At 37.0% G+C, this 13,957-nt stretch overlaps 1 protein-coding gene across 3 annotated transcripts in view; it reads right to left on the bottom strand.

Annotated features, from left to right (window-relative positions):
* Nucleotides 1-13,957, bottom strand: part of DIAPH3 (diaphanous related formin 3) — a 551,502-nt gene that overhangs the window by 468,668 nt on the left and 68,877 nt on the right. For all 3 annotated transcript variants that reach the window (XM_067713991.1, XM_067713992.1, XM_067713993.1), the window contains one exon: nucleotides 7,028-7,132. In XM_067713991.1, coding sequence (XP_067570092.1) covers nucleotides 7,028-7,132 — 105 coding nt within the window. The remainder of the gene's footprint in view (nucleotides 1-7,027; nucleotides 7,133-13,957) is intronic.

Genomic DNA, 13,957 nt, shown 5'->3' with positions numbered 1-13,957 from the left:
TAAATACTGATGCCTGGGGCCCACCTGACTTAATTGTAAATGACAGCACCCAGATATCAAGATTTTTAAAGCTCCCCAGATGATTCTAATGGATATCAAGGTTGAGCGCTACTGTTCCTGGCAACTTTTTTTCCTATTTCTTCAATTACCTAATAGAAGAAATTTTCACATATTGAGGTACGGGGACATTATTCTGGTTTATACATGAGTTAATTTGTATTTTATGCTGACTAAAACAGTCTGTTTGTGGCCTATCAAACATACATTGTACAATTGCTTTAATCATTAAAGAAAAGTGTGCACTGACCAGGAGTAAAGAATGTCCATGTTAAAAATAAAGATTAAATGCCTCCCTACCTGGGAGGCCAATGCTGATACTCCTTAAATGATAAGACTCCCTCCCCAGATACCAAGGCCATACTGTGTACATGCTGATCTGTGTTTTGGGTATTTTTTTGAAACCCTGAAGGAATATATCCCTGACTTGTTTGATGTTCTTTGTTCTGACGAGACATAAAACTGTGCTGAAAACCATGCTTCTCCAGAGCAGTTCCTCAGTTATCTGAGAGGCTGCCTCCCAAGCTATAGTCTTCAGTTTGGCTCAAATAAAACTCTTTTCTATTCCCATTATAGATCACTTATTGATTATTTCCACTGACATACCTTTTCCATTCATTCACTGAAAAACAACTGTACATAATACATAGCATTTTTCTCAATTTTTCACTTATTCCTTCAGAACTGTTCCTTCTTTCAAAAGGTTCATTCCATATGGATATTTGCTCTTCACTTTCATCTCCATTATAATCACATGTCTCTTCTTTCTGGCACTTTCAAAGTTTTCACTACTTTTGCAGTTATCAGAAATAAGCTTAATTATATTCATTAAAGTCTAAAAAGTAAGCATGAACATAGAAAAATATCTTAGATTAAGAAACAACTCAATAACCAAGATGAAAACAACCTCAGATGACCTCTAATGCCGCAACTGGTATAAGCACCACTGGCCCTCTCAGGCTCTAAAATTCTAGTAAATTTTACTAGTAACTAACAATGTTTCTATATCTGGCGAATCTTTTAAAAAGTGCTATAATGAAAGAAAAGATGTCTTAACGAGCCATAACATTTTTAAAAGACCCAAAATACACAATTCTAGTTTGAACCTAATATAATTTCATCCTATATAAAAAAAGAAAAGATGACTGCTTTCTTCATATTCATCTCCTGCCTAAACAAAAACACAATGCAGTAACATCAGAGAACACTATACACCACTGGTGCTGCTCAGAACGACGTGTAAGAAAGCTGGATGAATCTGAGCTGTTAGAAGATAATTTTAATTGTACATAAATAAAACCTGTCCTATATAGGCACAAATGGAAATTAAAATGCCAGACAGATTAGGAAATACTCTCAAGAAGAAGTTGGTTCATTGCCCTGAGGCTCTGAAATTTTCTCCTAGTCAGCAAGCAAGACGTGGAGACAAACAGGCAAAGTATTGTAAGTGTACTGATGATAAACAGGTAAGTGTCTAATACTGAGCTCCAGCCCCTTTTACCAAGTTTTTATGTGGCAGGGATGCTTCGATCAAATCCCTAACCTGAAATGTAAGCCAAAAAATAACCCGTGTTTATTTTACCAAGAATGTGTAACTATTTATGGTTCATCTAAGTTTCTAGTGGTTAAAATATATAAGCTTTTTAAATAACAACGATGACAAAAAATAGAGGAAATAAAACAAGGACAACAACAACTTGATTTACCTGTATCTGACAATGTTTCCAAAATTTACATATGAAACTGAAATCTAAAAAATAAAACACACACTGAAAGTTATGAAAACACCCTCAATCAAGTCTAGATTTTCTACTTGGAGAAAACGTTCATACATACAAATGAACACACAACTAATATTTTCTCAAAACACAGTTCTCTTCTGATCAAAATATGCCTAGAAGGCTGATACTGCAGAAAACTCTGTCCTCCATGTTTGAGAACACCATGACCTACTGAGCTAGAACAAGTGATGATACCTTTCAAAATACTTTTAACACTACATCTACACACCTACATACATACACATATGTGAAAGTCTATAATCCTGCACTTACGAACTCAATTTACACTCAGTCATTTCATCATGAGAAACTTTTGTTACAATCTTTCTATGTGCCTTTTAAAATTATGTTCTATAATACTTGTTATTTAACTTTATTTTTTGTTAAAGAAGACTAAGCAAGAACTACAGAAATACTTAAGAAAGGATTCAAGGAGTAAAGCTAAACGCCATCCAAACTTTTCTAACAAATGCCTCGGAGGAGCCCTTGAAGTCACTTGACTGCAGTCTAGATTGACTAGGAAAGAAAAAAATTAGAAACAAAGTCAAAGGAAGCTAGTAAACTTCCAGGAGCACTTATAAAAGAGGATTTCTGCTTCATTCCCTGGAAAAAGAAATCAAAAAGGAAAAAACTAAATACAAATAGGGAATAAAGGATGGATGTTATAATTATGCACCTTAGAAATGTGAGATTAGGCCTTTTTTATTTCATGTCAGCCCACCTAAAATGAGCTTGTTACTTGCAGCTGGGATACAGTTTCCTATGACATATTGGGGGGCGGCGGGGGATGTCAAGGAGCCTGTAAGAACTTTGGATTCCAACCTAGTGCAATCCTCGGGAACTAGAAGTATGCATTTTGAAGAGAGATTTTTAAAGCATTATATCCACACCTAATGGTACAGCCAAAAAAGACCATGTGCTGATAAGTCATAGTTGTAGTGGTTGTAGTCTGTAAAGAAGTAAACTGCCTGGACAGTGTCGTCATCTCAATGTATAAAAATAAATTAGGAAAAAAAGAAGATGAATGGTTCTTAGAGACATAATTGTTCTTAAAGACATCATAAAGGTGTTATACTACACAGCATAAAACAAAATGTCCCTCAAAACTCTTTAAATGTCTCTCTCTCTCTCCCCCTGAAACTCCACCTCCCCACAGAGGACCAGATATCTTTCTGGTTCTCCTGTCCTATCGCTCAAACACACCTGGCTGATTCTCCTCTTCCTCCTTTCACTTTCTGGGATATAGGTTTTGGCCTCTCTAAGTTGTCTCTAGTTTTGAATTGCCACGCATCACCCTGAAAAAGCCTAGAAGTGGAACAGCAAATTTTTTCTTCTCAACAAATAGAAAAGAGATTTTATTTTTACTAATCCTTTGCAATGCGTTGGGGTGGGAGTAGGGGGGTGTAGGCAACTCATTGATCTAAATCCTACTCTCTACAGCTATCCTCTTTAACACATTCTTTAGTTGCATATAAATTAATCCATGGTTTTCTGTTAACCCTGTCACGGGAGACTTCCATATTACCCAGACAAAATACACCCAGAAAATGAACACAACATATACACTGATGTCACAGATAAGGGGTATGGTACACCTAAACAAAGAAGAAATAAGAAAAGGAAAACTTGGTGAAGGCAGCAACTCTATTAGGATATATCTCCCAAGCTTGGTTGGTTCCACTCAAAAGAATCTTGACTACAAAAATCATCACTTAATATCTGAAGGGGGCTTTAAAATATGTTTAAGGAAAAAAAGGATTAAAAATAATTGAGCCACACGTAATAAAAGAGAATTATACTCACAGTTGGGATAAGCATAATTAAATACATTTATATGGTAGATTTGTATTTTAAATTCTAGCTCACTTCCATTTAGAAAATAGGAAAATTCTTTGGCAACTGTGGTTTAAGAGATCCTCTCTTGTTCTAGAATTTTCTTCATCCTACCTTGTTCAGGAACTGTGGGTTCTCTTCCATTTGGACTATCATGTCACATCCTACTTATAAGGTCCTTACCACTAATTGCAGAATAGTCTTACCCTCCAGCAAGTCATAGTACATAGGTAAAATCTGTATCGTTCTTTCTTGAAAGAAGTTTTCTCCAATAAACTTGCTGCTAAGCACAAGTCATTTACCAAGGGATGGGCACCTGGCCTTGTAGTGCCTCCCCATCTATGCTCTGAGTATACTGGGTGAGGGGAGGATCTTTTAAGATACTCCTTTGGATGGAACAAGAAATTTCCAGAGTGAATTAAAGAAATAGCCCACGTAGGCCAAAATGTATCTGGATGGTCTATCAGGATGTTTACAGCAGCAAAGCAAAAACCCAGCTTAAAGCAGCTTCAATAAGAACTGGCATCACCTCATATAATGGAAGAGTTGGGAGGCAGGACTGCACTGGGCCAGAGCAGCAGCTCCATGACGTCAGGCGTCAAGCACCCCACACCCCCTCACAGCCACGACAAGTAGCAGGGAATGGCAGCTTTCCTGCTCTGGACCCTTTTATGAGGGAGAGAAACCTTTCTCAGAAGCCCCCACCAGACCTGGCCATCAGACTGTACTGGCCAAACCTGGATCACATACCCATGCCCTAGGAACTTAGAAACACGTGAATCTGGCATTTTTAGCCTCAAGTATGATATTTGCTTAGTAAATTTTAATAATCTTTCCTAACTGAAGAAATTCAGTCTTACTATTTGGCCACCTAAACTGAAACCTACTAAGATCTTGGAAACAACCTAGTTTGATCGATGGTTTTTATTGTTTTTTTGTTTTTTTCTATTTTAAAACCAAGCTGATCTACTTTAGGGCTAGTTTGAATGTTAACATTTCAGAAGCGTTTTCAAAAAATCAACTGTAGGCATCAATACTATTTTCCAAAAAATAATATTAATGCTTACCCACAAAAGAGAATCTCAAAGCAAATTCTAAGGCTAAAATGTTAACATCTGACAAAGTCCCCACATCCTCTCTAGAACAACCTATCTATGAACTTTGTTTTTCTCAGAGAAACTTTTTCAGTACTCATTGACCTAAATATACTGGCATAACAAAGTCCATATCCTAGAGTTAATAAAATGTGTTTTTACTTCCAGAGCAAAAACAGATGACTGGTCAGTTTGAACTTTCTACAATGTTAACCATTTGCTGAATTATTCAGAACCCTCCTAGGAAAAGCCATGACTCTCCACACACCAATTAAATGCTTTAATCATACTTTAGATAACTAATCTATTTCAATCCTGATAACCTAATTACTTAATTCTAGTAAATAAATTCCAGCCCAAGTCCAAAATAGAGTATTAAACTTTAAAATCAGTGAATGTAAGCTGAAACAGATCCACTGTGAAGAAGTTCAAAATGTTTTATTCTATAAAAAAGTCTGTTTATCTGAAATTCCAGAATTAAACTGCACTATTATGCTAGGGTTTTCTATACCAGTTCTAACTAATGTATTATCTCTTGTAATTATATTAAGTGGATTCACGCTTGTTGGATTTAAAATTCCCTAACAGGAGACTCTGCCCTGATGACTCTACATAAAACAGGTACACCATCTCCACTCCCCCTGCATTTTTTTCCCCACATCACATTTCACCTCCCATTACATGTGTTTGTGTGTTTCTGTCATGTGTGTCTCATTGCTCCATAGGAAACAATGACACACTATCTTGGTGCTCAGTCGCCGGGGCCTTAAATACAGACACTTTTATTAAGTGCCCGACATACAGACGCTTAATAAATGTGTTGAGTGAACAAATGAACGTCTTAGAAATGTAGACTCACTAATAAGAAATTTGTATTTTTACTGAGGTACATTTACTTATATTTTTAATTGTGGTGTAATGATTTCAACAGTAAGAATTTCAACAGTAAATCACAAAGAAAAATAAAAAACAAACAATTGCTACTACAACCACTGCTACCACAAGAGGCAGCCACCAGTTAAAAATCTGTTACGTTCTAATCATAGAATAAACAATTTAATTCTAACAACAAGCCTATGGTGTAGGTATTAGCCCCATCTTATGGACGAGGGGGTTGAGGATCAGAAAGATAAAATAAGATGTCCAAGATCAAACAGAGGATAAATAGTCAATCCAAAACACGGAGCTCTGACTCCTAAATCCCCACTGTTAATTTGTGATGGCCAAGTATCATCAAGGGACAAAAGCAATTCACATCTCAATGGTAAGATACAGAGCCCATAGAAAGAACTGGGAAAAGCACAGTACTCAGTGAATTCTACACCTGAACATCAGGCAGCCAAAAAATGAGACATGTTTAAAAATTAAACATCACTTGAGTCTTTCCTCCAAAATACCTCAGAATCACTGACTGGTCTAGTAGATAAATGGAGTTAAAGTATAAATAACTTACATTCTTATAAGCTGCCCTTGGGTTAAAGTATCCAGTGAAAACTACAGTGTGTTTAGTTATTTTTCTCAAATCCAATTCTATTTTATGTTCAGCCAAAAGCATTTTCTCCTGTCTTTCTACCGAGCCTTGCTTCTTCATTAGCTTCCATCTTATATTTTTCATCCAATCCACTTAGTCGTAATTTTTTTTATGACAACAAAGCTCATTTGTTGTTCCATGAAATAAATATAATTGATTCTGTGTGCTGGTCATGTTTCTCAGACATTTAGTTATTACTTCCACCCACATATTTCATGTTTCCCTAGAAAAGTGGCAGCCACGTGGATTCTTAATGCTCCTTGCAGTGTCTACATTTATAATTTGTTACAAGCTAATTTTATCCACAGGGAAACTCACATTAAAGATAGGCCTCTAAGCCACTATTATGTATCCTGATTTAGGTAGTTAGAGTAAAATCAGTCTCACTTTTCTACAATACAATTATTATCCCAGTTTATAAGTGACATTAGAAATCAATACCCATCTTAATTCACTAACAAGGAGGGGTGTCCTAGAGTGAGTGGACCAAGCAACCACAGTGCTTCTTAACAGTGTGAGTGGCCAAACAGCAAAAGCAGTTTAAAAGTTATAAGGTGAGAAATACTTTCAAATTAAACAAACTTATTATAATACTTGTACCTTTAATTATACATACAAAAGCTCTATGATTACAGTTGCCCGCAAACTTAGGCACTTCATTAGGCTAATGTATTGTTTTCCATACCACAACATGCTTCAGCAGTACTTCTCAACTTGACAGTTTTACTTACTGTCTTGGAAGCAGTATTAATGTACTGCATCACCATTTCTTTTTTGATACTGAAGTCCTTTTCCCGCAATGGTGCCTTTTTATCTTCATTTAAATTCATATCTTCCTGGAAAACACAATTAAAAAGTCTCGTTTTAGAATCTAAGTAGAGCAACAGTTCTACATACACAATGAACAGAAAATCAATACTTTGTGACTAAAGCAGCATTAACTGTTTTGGAATGATTTACATGTAGCTCTGCCAGGAGAAAAAAGAGAAAGGACCTGGAGATACAGAGAACAGAGTATTCTAGATCATTTTAGCAGGTAAAACACTTACCAGAAAAACTTTTTAAATTCACAGCAGGCTAGTAAAATTACATTCACATCACTATAGATAATTAGACAGTTGAAGATTTCTGCCTTCCATAAGCTTATTAGGATTCACAATTTATATATAATTGTGAAATATATATATTACATATAAAAATATATTTATCTATATATATTATAGTCAATATATAATATTTATAATTTATATAAATATATTTTAAAATATAAACATATTTTTACAACAGCTGTACCTGAAGCCATCTTGCACCATTCTGAAAGCGCTCCTCCATATATCATAAGAATTAAAAGGTAAATAAGCCAATCCCTTTTCAGATTCTGATAAGCTACAAGCACATACCAAATACCTAATACTGATCCTAGCAAAAGGTGAAGCATCCTACAGTTTTAACTGTCTCTTCTCCACCCCTATCAAAAATATTCATTAATTAATTTATTGCATGTTCTAAATCACATAAAAGTGGCACTCATAAAAAGAAGTACCACCTAAAAACCTAACATTTCTCAACAGCACCAATCAAAATAAAGGTTTAGGTAAGCTAGATCTTGCTACAGACCTAATTCTGACTAAAAACTGCAAGTCAATAATATCCACATAAAGATATGAATTGCGACCAGAATCCATCAGCTCAGTTGACAAAGGAAGGGAGGCTGAGGTAAGACAAAAATGGCTGAAGGAGAGGGCAGCTCAAATGGATTTCCTCCTGATCTTAGCCTTGGGTCATCTGTGTGCAATGTAGGACATCTTAATGTATATAAACTACATATCCACTCAGAAACGTGCCCATAAGAATCAGGACTTTGGATCACCCAGGGAGCCCAGAAAGTTAAATTTCTTCTAAGTTTTATAAGGGTTCTACAATTCAGACACTGTAGTTTATGCCTTTAGCTGACTCAGTTTTTGGCTACCAAAACTGTGAAGCAATTAAAAGTCAAAATTCCCTTCATTTCACCTTGATACAAAATTTAAGATCTTAGAAGTTGTCCCGTTTGATACTCCAATAAAAGGTAGCAATTAGTAATGTCACTCTTGGCTATTCTGGTTAGAAATATCCTATTATGTGAATAATGGTTTAGTTTGTTTCTTTTTTTTTTCTCTAAGCCAGTGATTTTCAATACACCTTAACACCACTTAGGAAGCATTCCGGAAATGTCTCGGGGCATTTTGGTTGTCATGGTGACTGAGGTGATGCTACCAGCATTTACAGGGGAAAGGTGTGCTAGACATTCTGCAACACATGAGCTAATCCTACACAATAAGAAACTGTCCTGTGTCCCACAGAGAGATACACAGAGAGAACGAGAGAGGGAAAATCATAATTATCTACGCCTAGACTCTAATTCAGTGAAATTAGATGTACAACAGAAGATGTAAACTGTTACATATTTAATACTTTATATATTATGTAACTTAATATACATTGAATTTTCCAAGAATCCAACTACTCTGTAAATTATAGTTGCACTGTTTTTGTTTTAAGCTTTACCATCATTTGTGTTCCATTTCTGAAATTTAGGTATCCCAGGACAATGCTGCTTGTGGTATCTGAATCAACAGAACAACACACCTATATCAACCTACATCGTAGCTGTTGTACTCACAGTGGCATGAGGCAAAGACTCCAGAATGTGACTTTATTGTGCCTTCTTGAGTAGTCGATGGCCAACTGTTTACAATGAAATACATACTGTTTTATTATATAGTACAGTAGGCATTATATGTTGATTTTTTTAAAATTATGAGTGGAGATAGTTTATATAATCTATAAAGAATTGAACTAAGAAAAAGTAATGAGGAAGTTAAGGAGCAATTGCTATAAAAGGTGTGTGTGAGGGGCACCTAAGAGCACAGAGAACATCTGTTTTAAATTATTCACTGTATTTTTTATTTTCTGTCTAATGGCCAAATGTGACCCAGCCTCTTTAACCAGCAAATTAAAATACTTAACAGATATAGAAAACTAAAAAACAGAAAACCCATTAGCTGTGGCTGAAATCAAAATAAAATTTTAAGGTGGAGAGTTGTAAGAAAGAAAAGACTACTGCTTTCTTTCTGGAAAGGCATCTTCACGATAACATGAGCTTATACACAAAAGTTGTATGTTTGGAATTAAGGAAGAAACCCAGAGTTCTCCCAACTTCTTTCCTCTGGCTTACCCCACCTCTCTTGTCTAAATATGACACTCAACTCCATAACGAAAGTTTAATGACAGTGGCTGCTTAAAAACAAGAGGAAACAAAGAAGAAATGATACTACAGAGAAGTTTGGAATCACCTACATAATCGCACAAACCTTCCAGGATCACTCACTAGGTACGTAACTTCATCTAACAGATGGTCCTTCTCTTTACATCCAGGAAGAGATGGCACTCGAAAGAGTAAGAAAAGTTCTGCCCTTTACAAAAGGAAAAAGAGAAATAAGGGAGTGATGGAAAGAAAAAAAAAATGTATGTATCTATGGAATAGGGTACAGGATTTTTAGAATGGATTTTGAATCTTTATCAGTGGAGAACAGGGCTAAAAAAGAAGAAAACTCTACAAGACACTGGCACTGAACCTCTGAGGGTCACAGAGTCCTAGTGAAATGTATTGGAAGCTTCTTCCCAGAAAATGCACATCCATATTTTATGTTATAGTTCCAATTCAAGTTAAGCTGAACATCTTCCAAGGCTATCCAAGAACCTGGAGGTCGGCGGCAATGCAGGAGCCAAGCATCTCTATTTAATAAGCCCCTGCCTTAAGGCAAAACCTTCAGCATGAGATTTTGAATATCACATAGTCTAAACTCCATGTATGTATTACACAACAGAAAATACAGGCTCAGAGAAATGAAATGACTTTTCAGAGTTATCTGGTTGTTAGAAGCTTGAGAACTGGAGCCCAGACACCCAGTCTAGTGCAGTTTCCAGATAACTGTAAAGGGTCTCTTGTGAGCAAGTCATCAGTTTTCACATTAGTGAGTTCACAGCTGGTTAGTATGATCATATCGCATTTCCGTTGTCTTAGGGCACGTTCCCTAGAGGCAGACCTGGGACAGGGATGCAGGTGCAGGTGATTAATGAGGGGGATGCTCTCAGGAAAAGGGGACTGAGACAGGGACATTCGAAAATGTGGCCTCAGCTGGATTCTCGCTTCAGCCTGAAGTGCACAGCAGTAGATAGTACCTGGAGGGAGAGGCCAGCCTTGACACCACCCAAGTCAGTCAGCCATTAGCTGCAGGACCCCAGTTCCCTGAGGCCAAATCTCTGGATTAAGAGGGCAGATGTGAACCACCAGGAGCCAACACTCACACCTGGGTACGCCCGTAACCAGCCTGGTGAAGGGGGTCTTGGAGGGGCACCAACAGTGTCCACTACAGCATTTGAAAATAACTTACTTTATATTATAATAAGGCTTCTTTCTAAGCAGAACTGAATAATACAGAAACCCACATTTATGGCCTACACAAGCAATATAAACCTCTGTGTGTTGACCAGTTCTTCCATTCAAACACAGGTCAGGACATGTAGTACACTGTATGGATACAGAATGATACTGTAGCTACAGATTTTATAACAGCCCTGAAAAACAGCTTACTTCAATATATATATCTATACATTGATATATATGTAACTCAATAAATATCTGTAATAAATAAAATAATAAACAGCAAATACATAGAACACATAACTGTACAAGGCCTGAGGAATGATTTGAATGAGGCTAATATTTCAGGGGGTGTGAGATAAGTTCTATTTCTTTAAATGGAAAAACCTTATCAGTTGGCTATTTAACTGAATATAGCTCTTTTAAAAATATTTTTTGAGTAGTCATCAATCAAAACTTTAGTGTCTGTCAATCTGAAGAGTAATTATTGGTTTTGTTGTGAAAGTTCTATTAATACCTTAGCAACATACATAATGAATTAACTCACTTATAGCACTACCTTCATATACATGCTTAAACACAGTTTTTTGCCTGGGGAAATTGGGAGTCGCAGCATCAAAAAGTAATTTTCCTCTAGTTAATTACTTTCTAATTAAAAACTATACTTAAATTGAATCACTGTGCTACTTCACTATGTGAGTCTGACTGGCACTAGGGGCAGATTTCAGAAATACAGGGAGGAAATACTGAAGAAAAAAAAAATTAAGGGGCATGCTAATAAATAAGCAGGATTCTTGGAAAGTGTCAAGGTCATGAGAGATGAGGAAGTACTACTGATCAGGAGATGAAAGAAACATGGCAAACCAAACATAAGATGTGATGCTGGGCTGTAACCTAGAACAGGAAAAGCACATCAGTGAGAAAACTGCTAAAATCTGAATAAAGTCTGTGGTTTGGTAACTACTGTACCAACATTAATTTCTTAGTATTAATAATTGCACTAAAGTTATATAAGATGCTGGCATTAGAGGAAGTTGGGTGAAGGGTATAAAAGAATTCTCTGTACTATTTTTGCAACTCTTCTGTAAGTCTAAGATTATTTCAAAATAAAGTTTTTTAAAAACTAAATTAAAATATTCATAAAACTTCTGCTTTAAAAAACTAATTTGAAAAGAACAAGAAAAATGGAACATCTTACATTCTTTAAAAATACAGTAGTTTTTTAAACGTCCACTAAGTAAATGTTTGTAGTGTATTGGCCACAATAAATACACACAAACTTGATGGAGGGGAGGGAAGTAAAGAAACCACTATCAAGACAAATCTGAGGCTACCGAGAGGAAGAGTTAAGACACAGGTAACAGAAGCACATTCAAAATCTTTTAAAGGTCAGGCATCCTTCGGAATTTTCCAAAACACAAAGTTCAAGATGCTCACATGTCTTCCCAATTTCATTCCAAATCTACTCTCTGAACCATCCTTCTCATTCATTCTCGAAGCAACACTTGCTACACCTTTTCACAAGGACCTGGTATTTCTATAATCTTAAATAACGGTTAAGTCTGAGCCAGGCATTGTGCTAAAATACTTATAAGCACAATTCATTTAATACTCAGTAATAACCCTTTGAGGTATGTACTATCCTCTCTTTATTGATGAGAGAACTAAAACTTAGGGAAATCCTATAAGTTGGCCACAGTCCTGTAGCTTAGATTTGTCTCTCCATTCTTATTTCCATATTATTTATCTTCATTATCTAAAATCCCACTTCCGGGCTTCTCTGGTGGCGCAGTGGTTGATAGTCCGCCTGCCGATGCAGGGGACACGGGTTCGTGCCCCGGTCCGGGAGGATCCCACATGCTGCGGAGCGGCTGGGCCCATGAGCCATGGCCGCTGAGCCTGCGCGTCCAGAGCCTGTGCTCTGCAACGGGAGAGGCCACAACAGTGAGAGGCCCGTGTACCGCAAAAAATTAAAATAAAAATAAAATAAATAAAATCCTACTTCCTCTGGGCCTAATGCCATCTGACATGCTCGGCAGCCAACACCTTGTGTTGACTCCTCTGCCAGTCCATGCCTTCACACCCACAACCAGCAATCTTCATTTCCACTTTCCTCAGCCTCGGTCTTCATGACCACACCTGGGCCTTTTCATTAGCTAAAAACTGTTCCACCTCTAGTATCATCATAATCCCCAAGATCCTTTTCTCTGACCTCAATCTTCTATCTTTTCACTTCTCCCACTCCCAAGCCACCTATTTTTTGACCTCAATAAAACCTCCAGTGTCGTGACCCCCTCCATTTTCTCCCAATTAGTCTCTTATGGTCCATCACTTCCTACAACACTGATGGAAAATCCTAGTGGTCTCTCCTCACATTCCCTAGAGTACTCATTTCAAACTTGCCATTTCCAGGAGCTATGAAACCATTGCTTCTACCTACCATTTTCAGTAAGCAAATTTTAATTTCCTCCATGAAAAGGAACCTATAATTCAATTTCCTGTTTCCTCTATTACCAATTTATTTGCACGCTAATTTTTCTATGCCAACTCTTGCCTCTATCCAAAGATAATCCCATTCATTTATGCTCTGGATCCTCTTTCCTTTCACCTCCTAAAAGGGCACTGCACATCAGTTACCCTGTTTTAATCCCGTTTCACTAAATTCTTCTCAGTTCGTTGGGTCTCAGTATATAAACATGTTAGTCCTTAATGGATTAAAAATTAAAAGAAAAAAGCCTCCCCTCAACCCTAGCTCTCCTTTGTATATGCCTTTCTTTTTCCTCCTTCACAAATAATTTTTAAAAGAACTTTTTCTACACTTGCTGTCTCTTTTACATTGCATATACTTTTTAGATATTTGTCAAATGAGATATAACAAAACTTCCCAAATAGAATTTGCTAATCCTATTTTGGGACAAACATGAAATGCAGGTAATTTTCTGGGAAATGGAGATGGAGCCAGAGATAACACTCACAGCCCCAGCCTTGAAGAGTAATGGAAACAAAGTCCAGCTCCAGAGGCAGGGTCTCCAGGCAGTGGCACTGGCACGGGTAAAACTGGCCAAGCTAAAATCCATCATGTCTTCAGGGAGCACTAGCAGAACCACACACAACCTCTGTGACCTGGAACCGTCAGTGTGTGGTTGAGCTGTGCAAAGCAGCACCTGCTTGAGAGGTGAATAGCACTGAGATCCTACCAAGACTTCACTCACCAGGCTGTGTGACTTTGTGTGGT

Source organism: Pseudorca crassidens, chromosome 18 (genome assembly GCF_039906515.1).
Source record: "Pseudorca crassidens isolate mPseCra1 chromosome 18, mPseCra1.hap1, whole genome shotgun sequence".
Taxonomy (NCBI): Eukaryota; Metazoa; Chordata; class Mammalia; order Artiodactyla; family Delphinidae; genus Pseudorca; species Pseudorca crassidens.
This window is presented reverse-complemented; position numbering and strand designations above follow the sequence as displayed.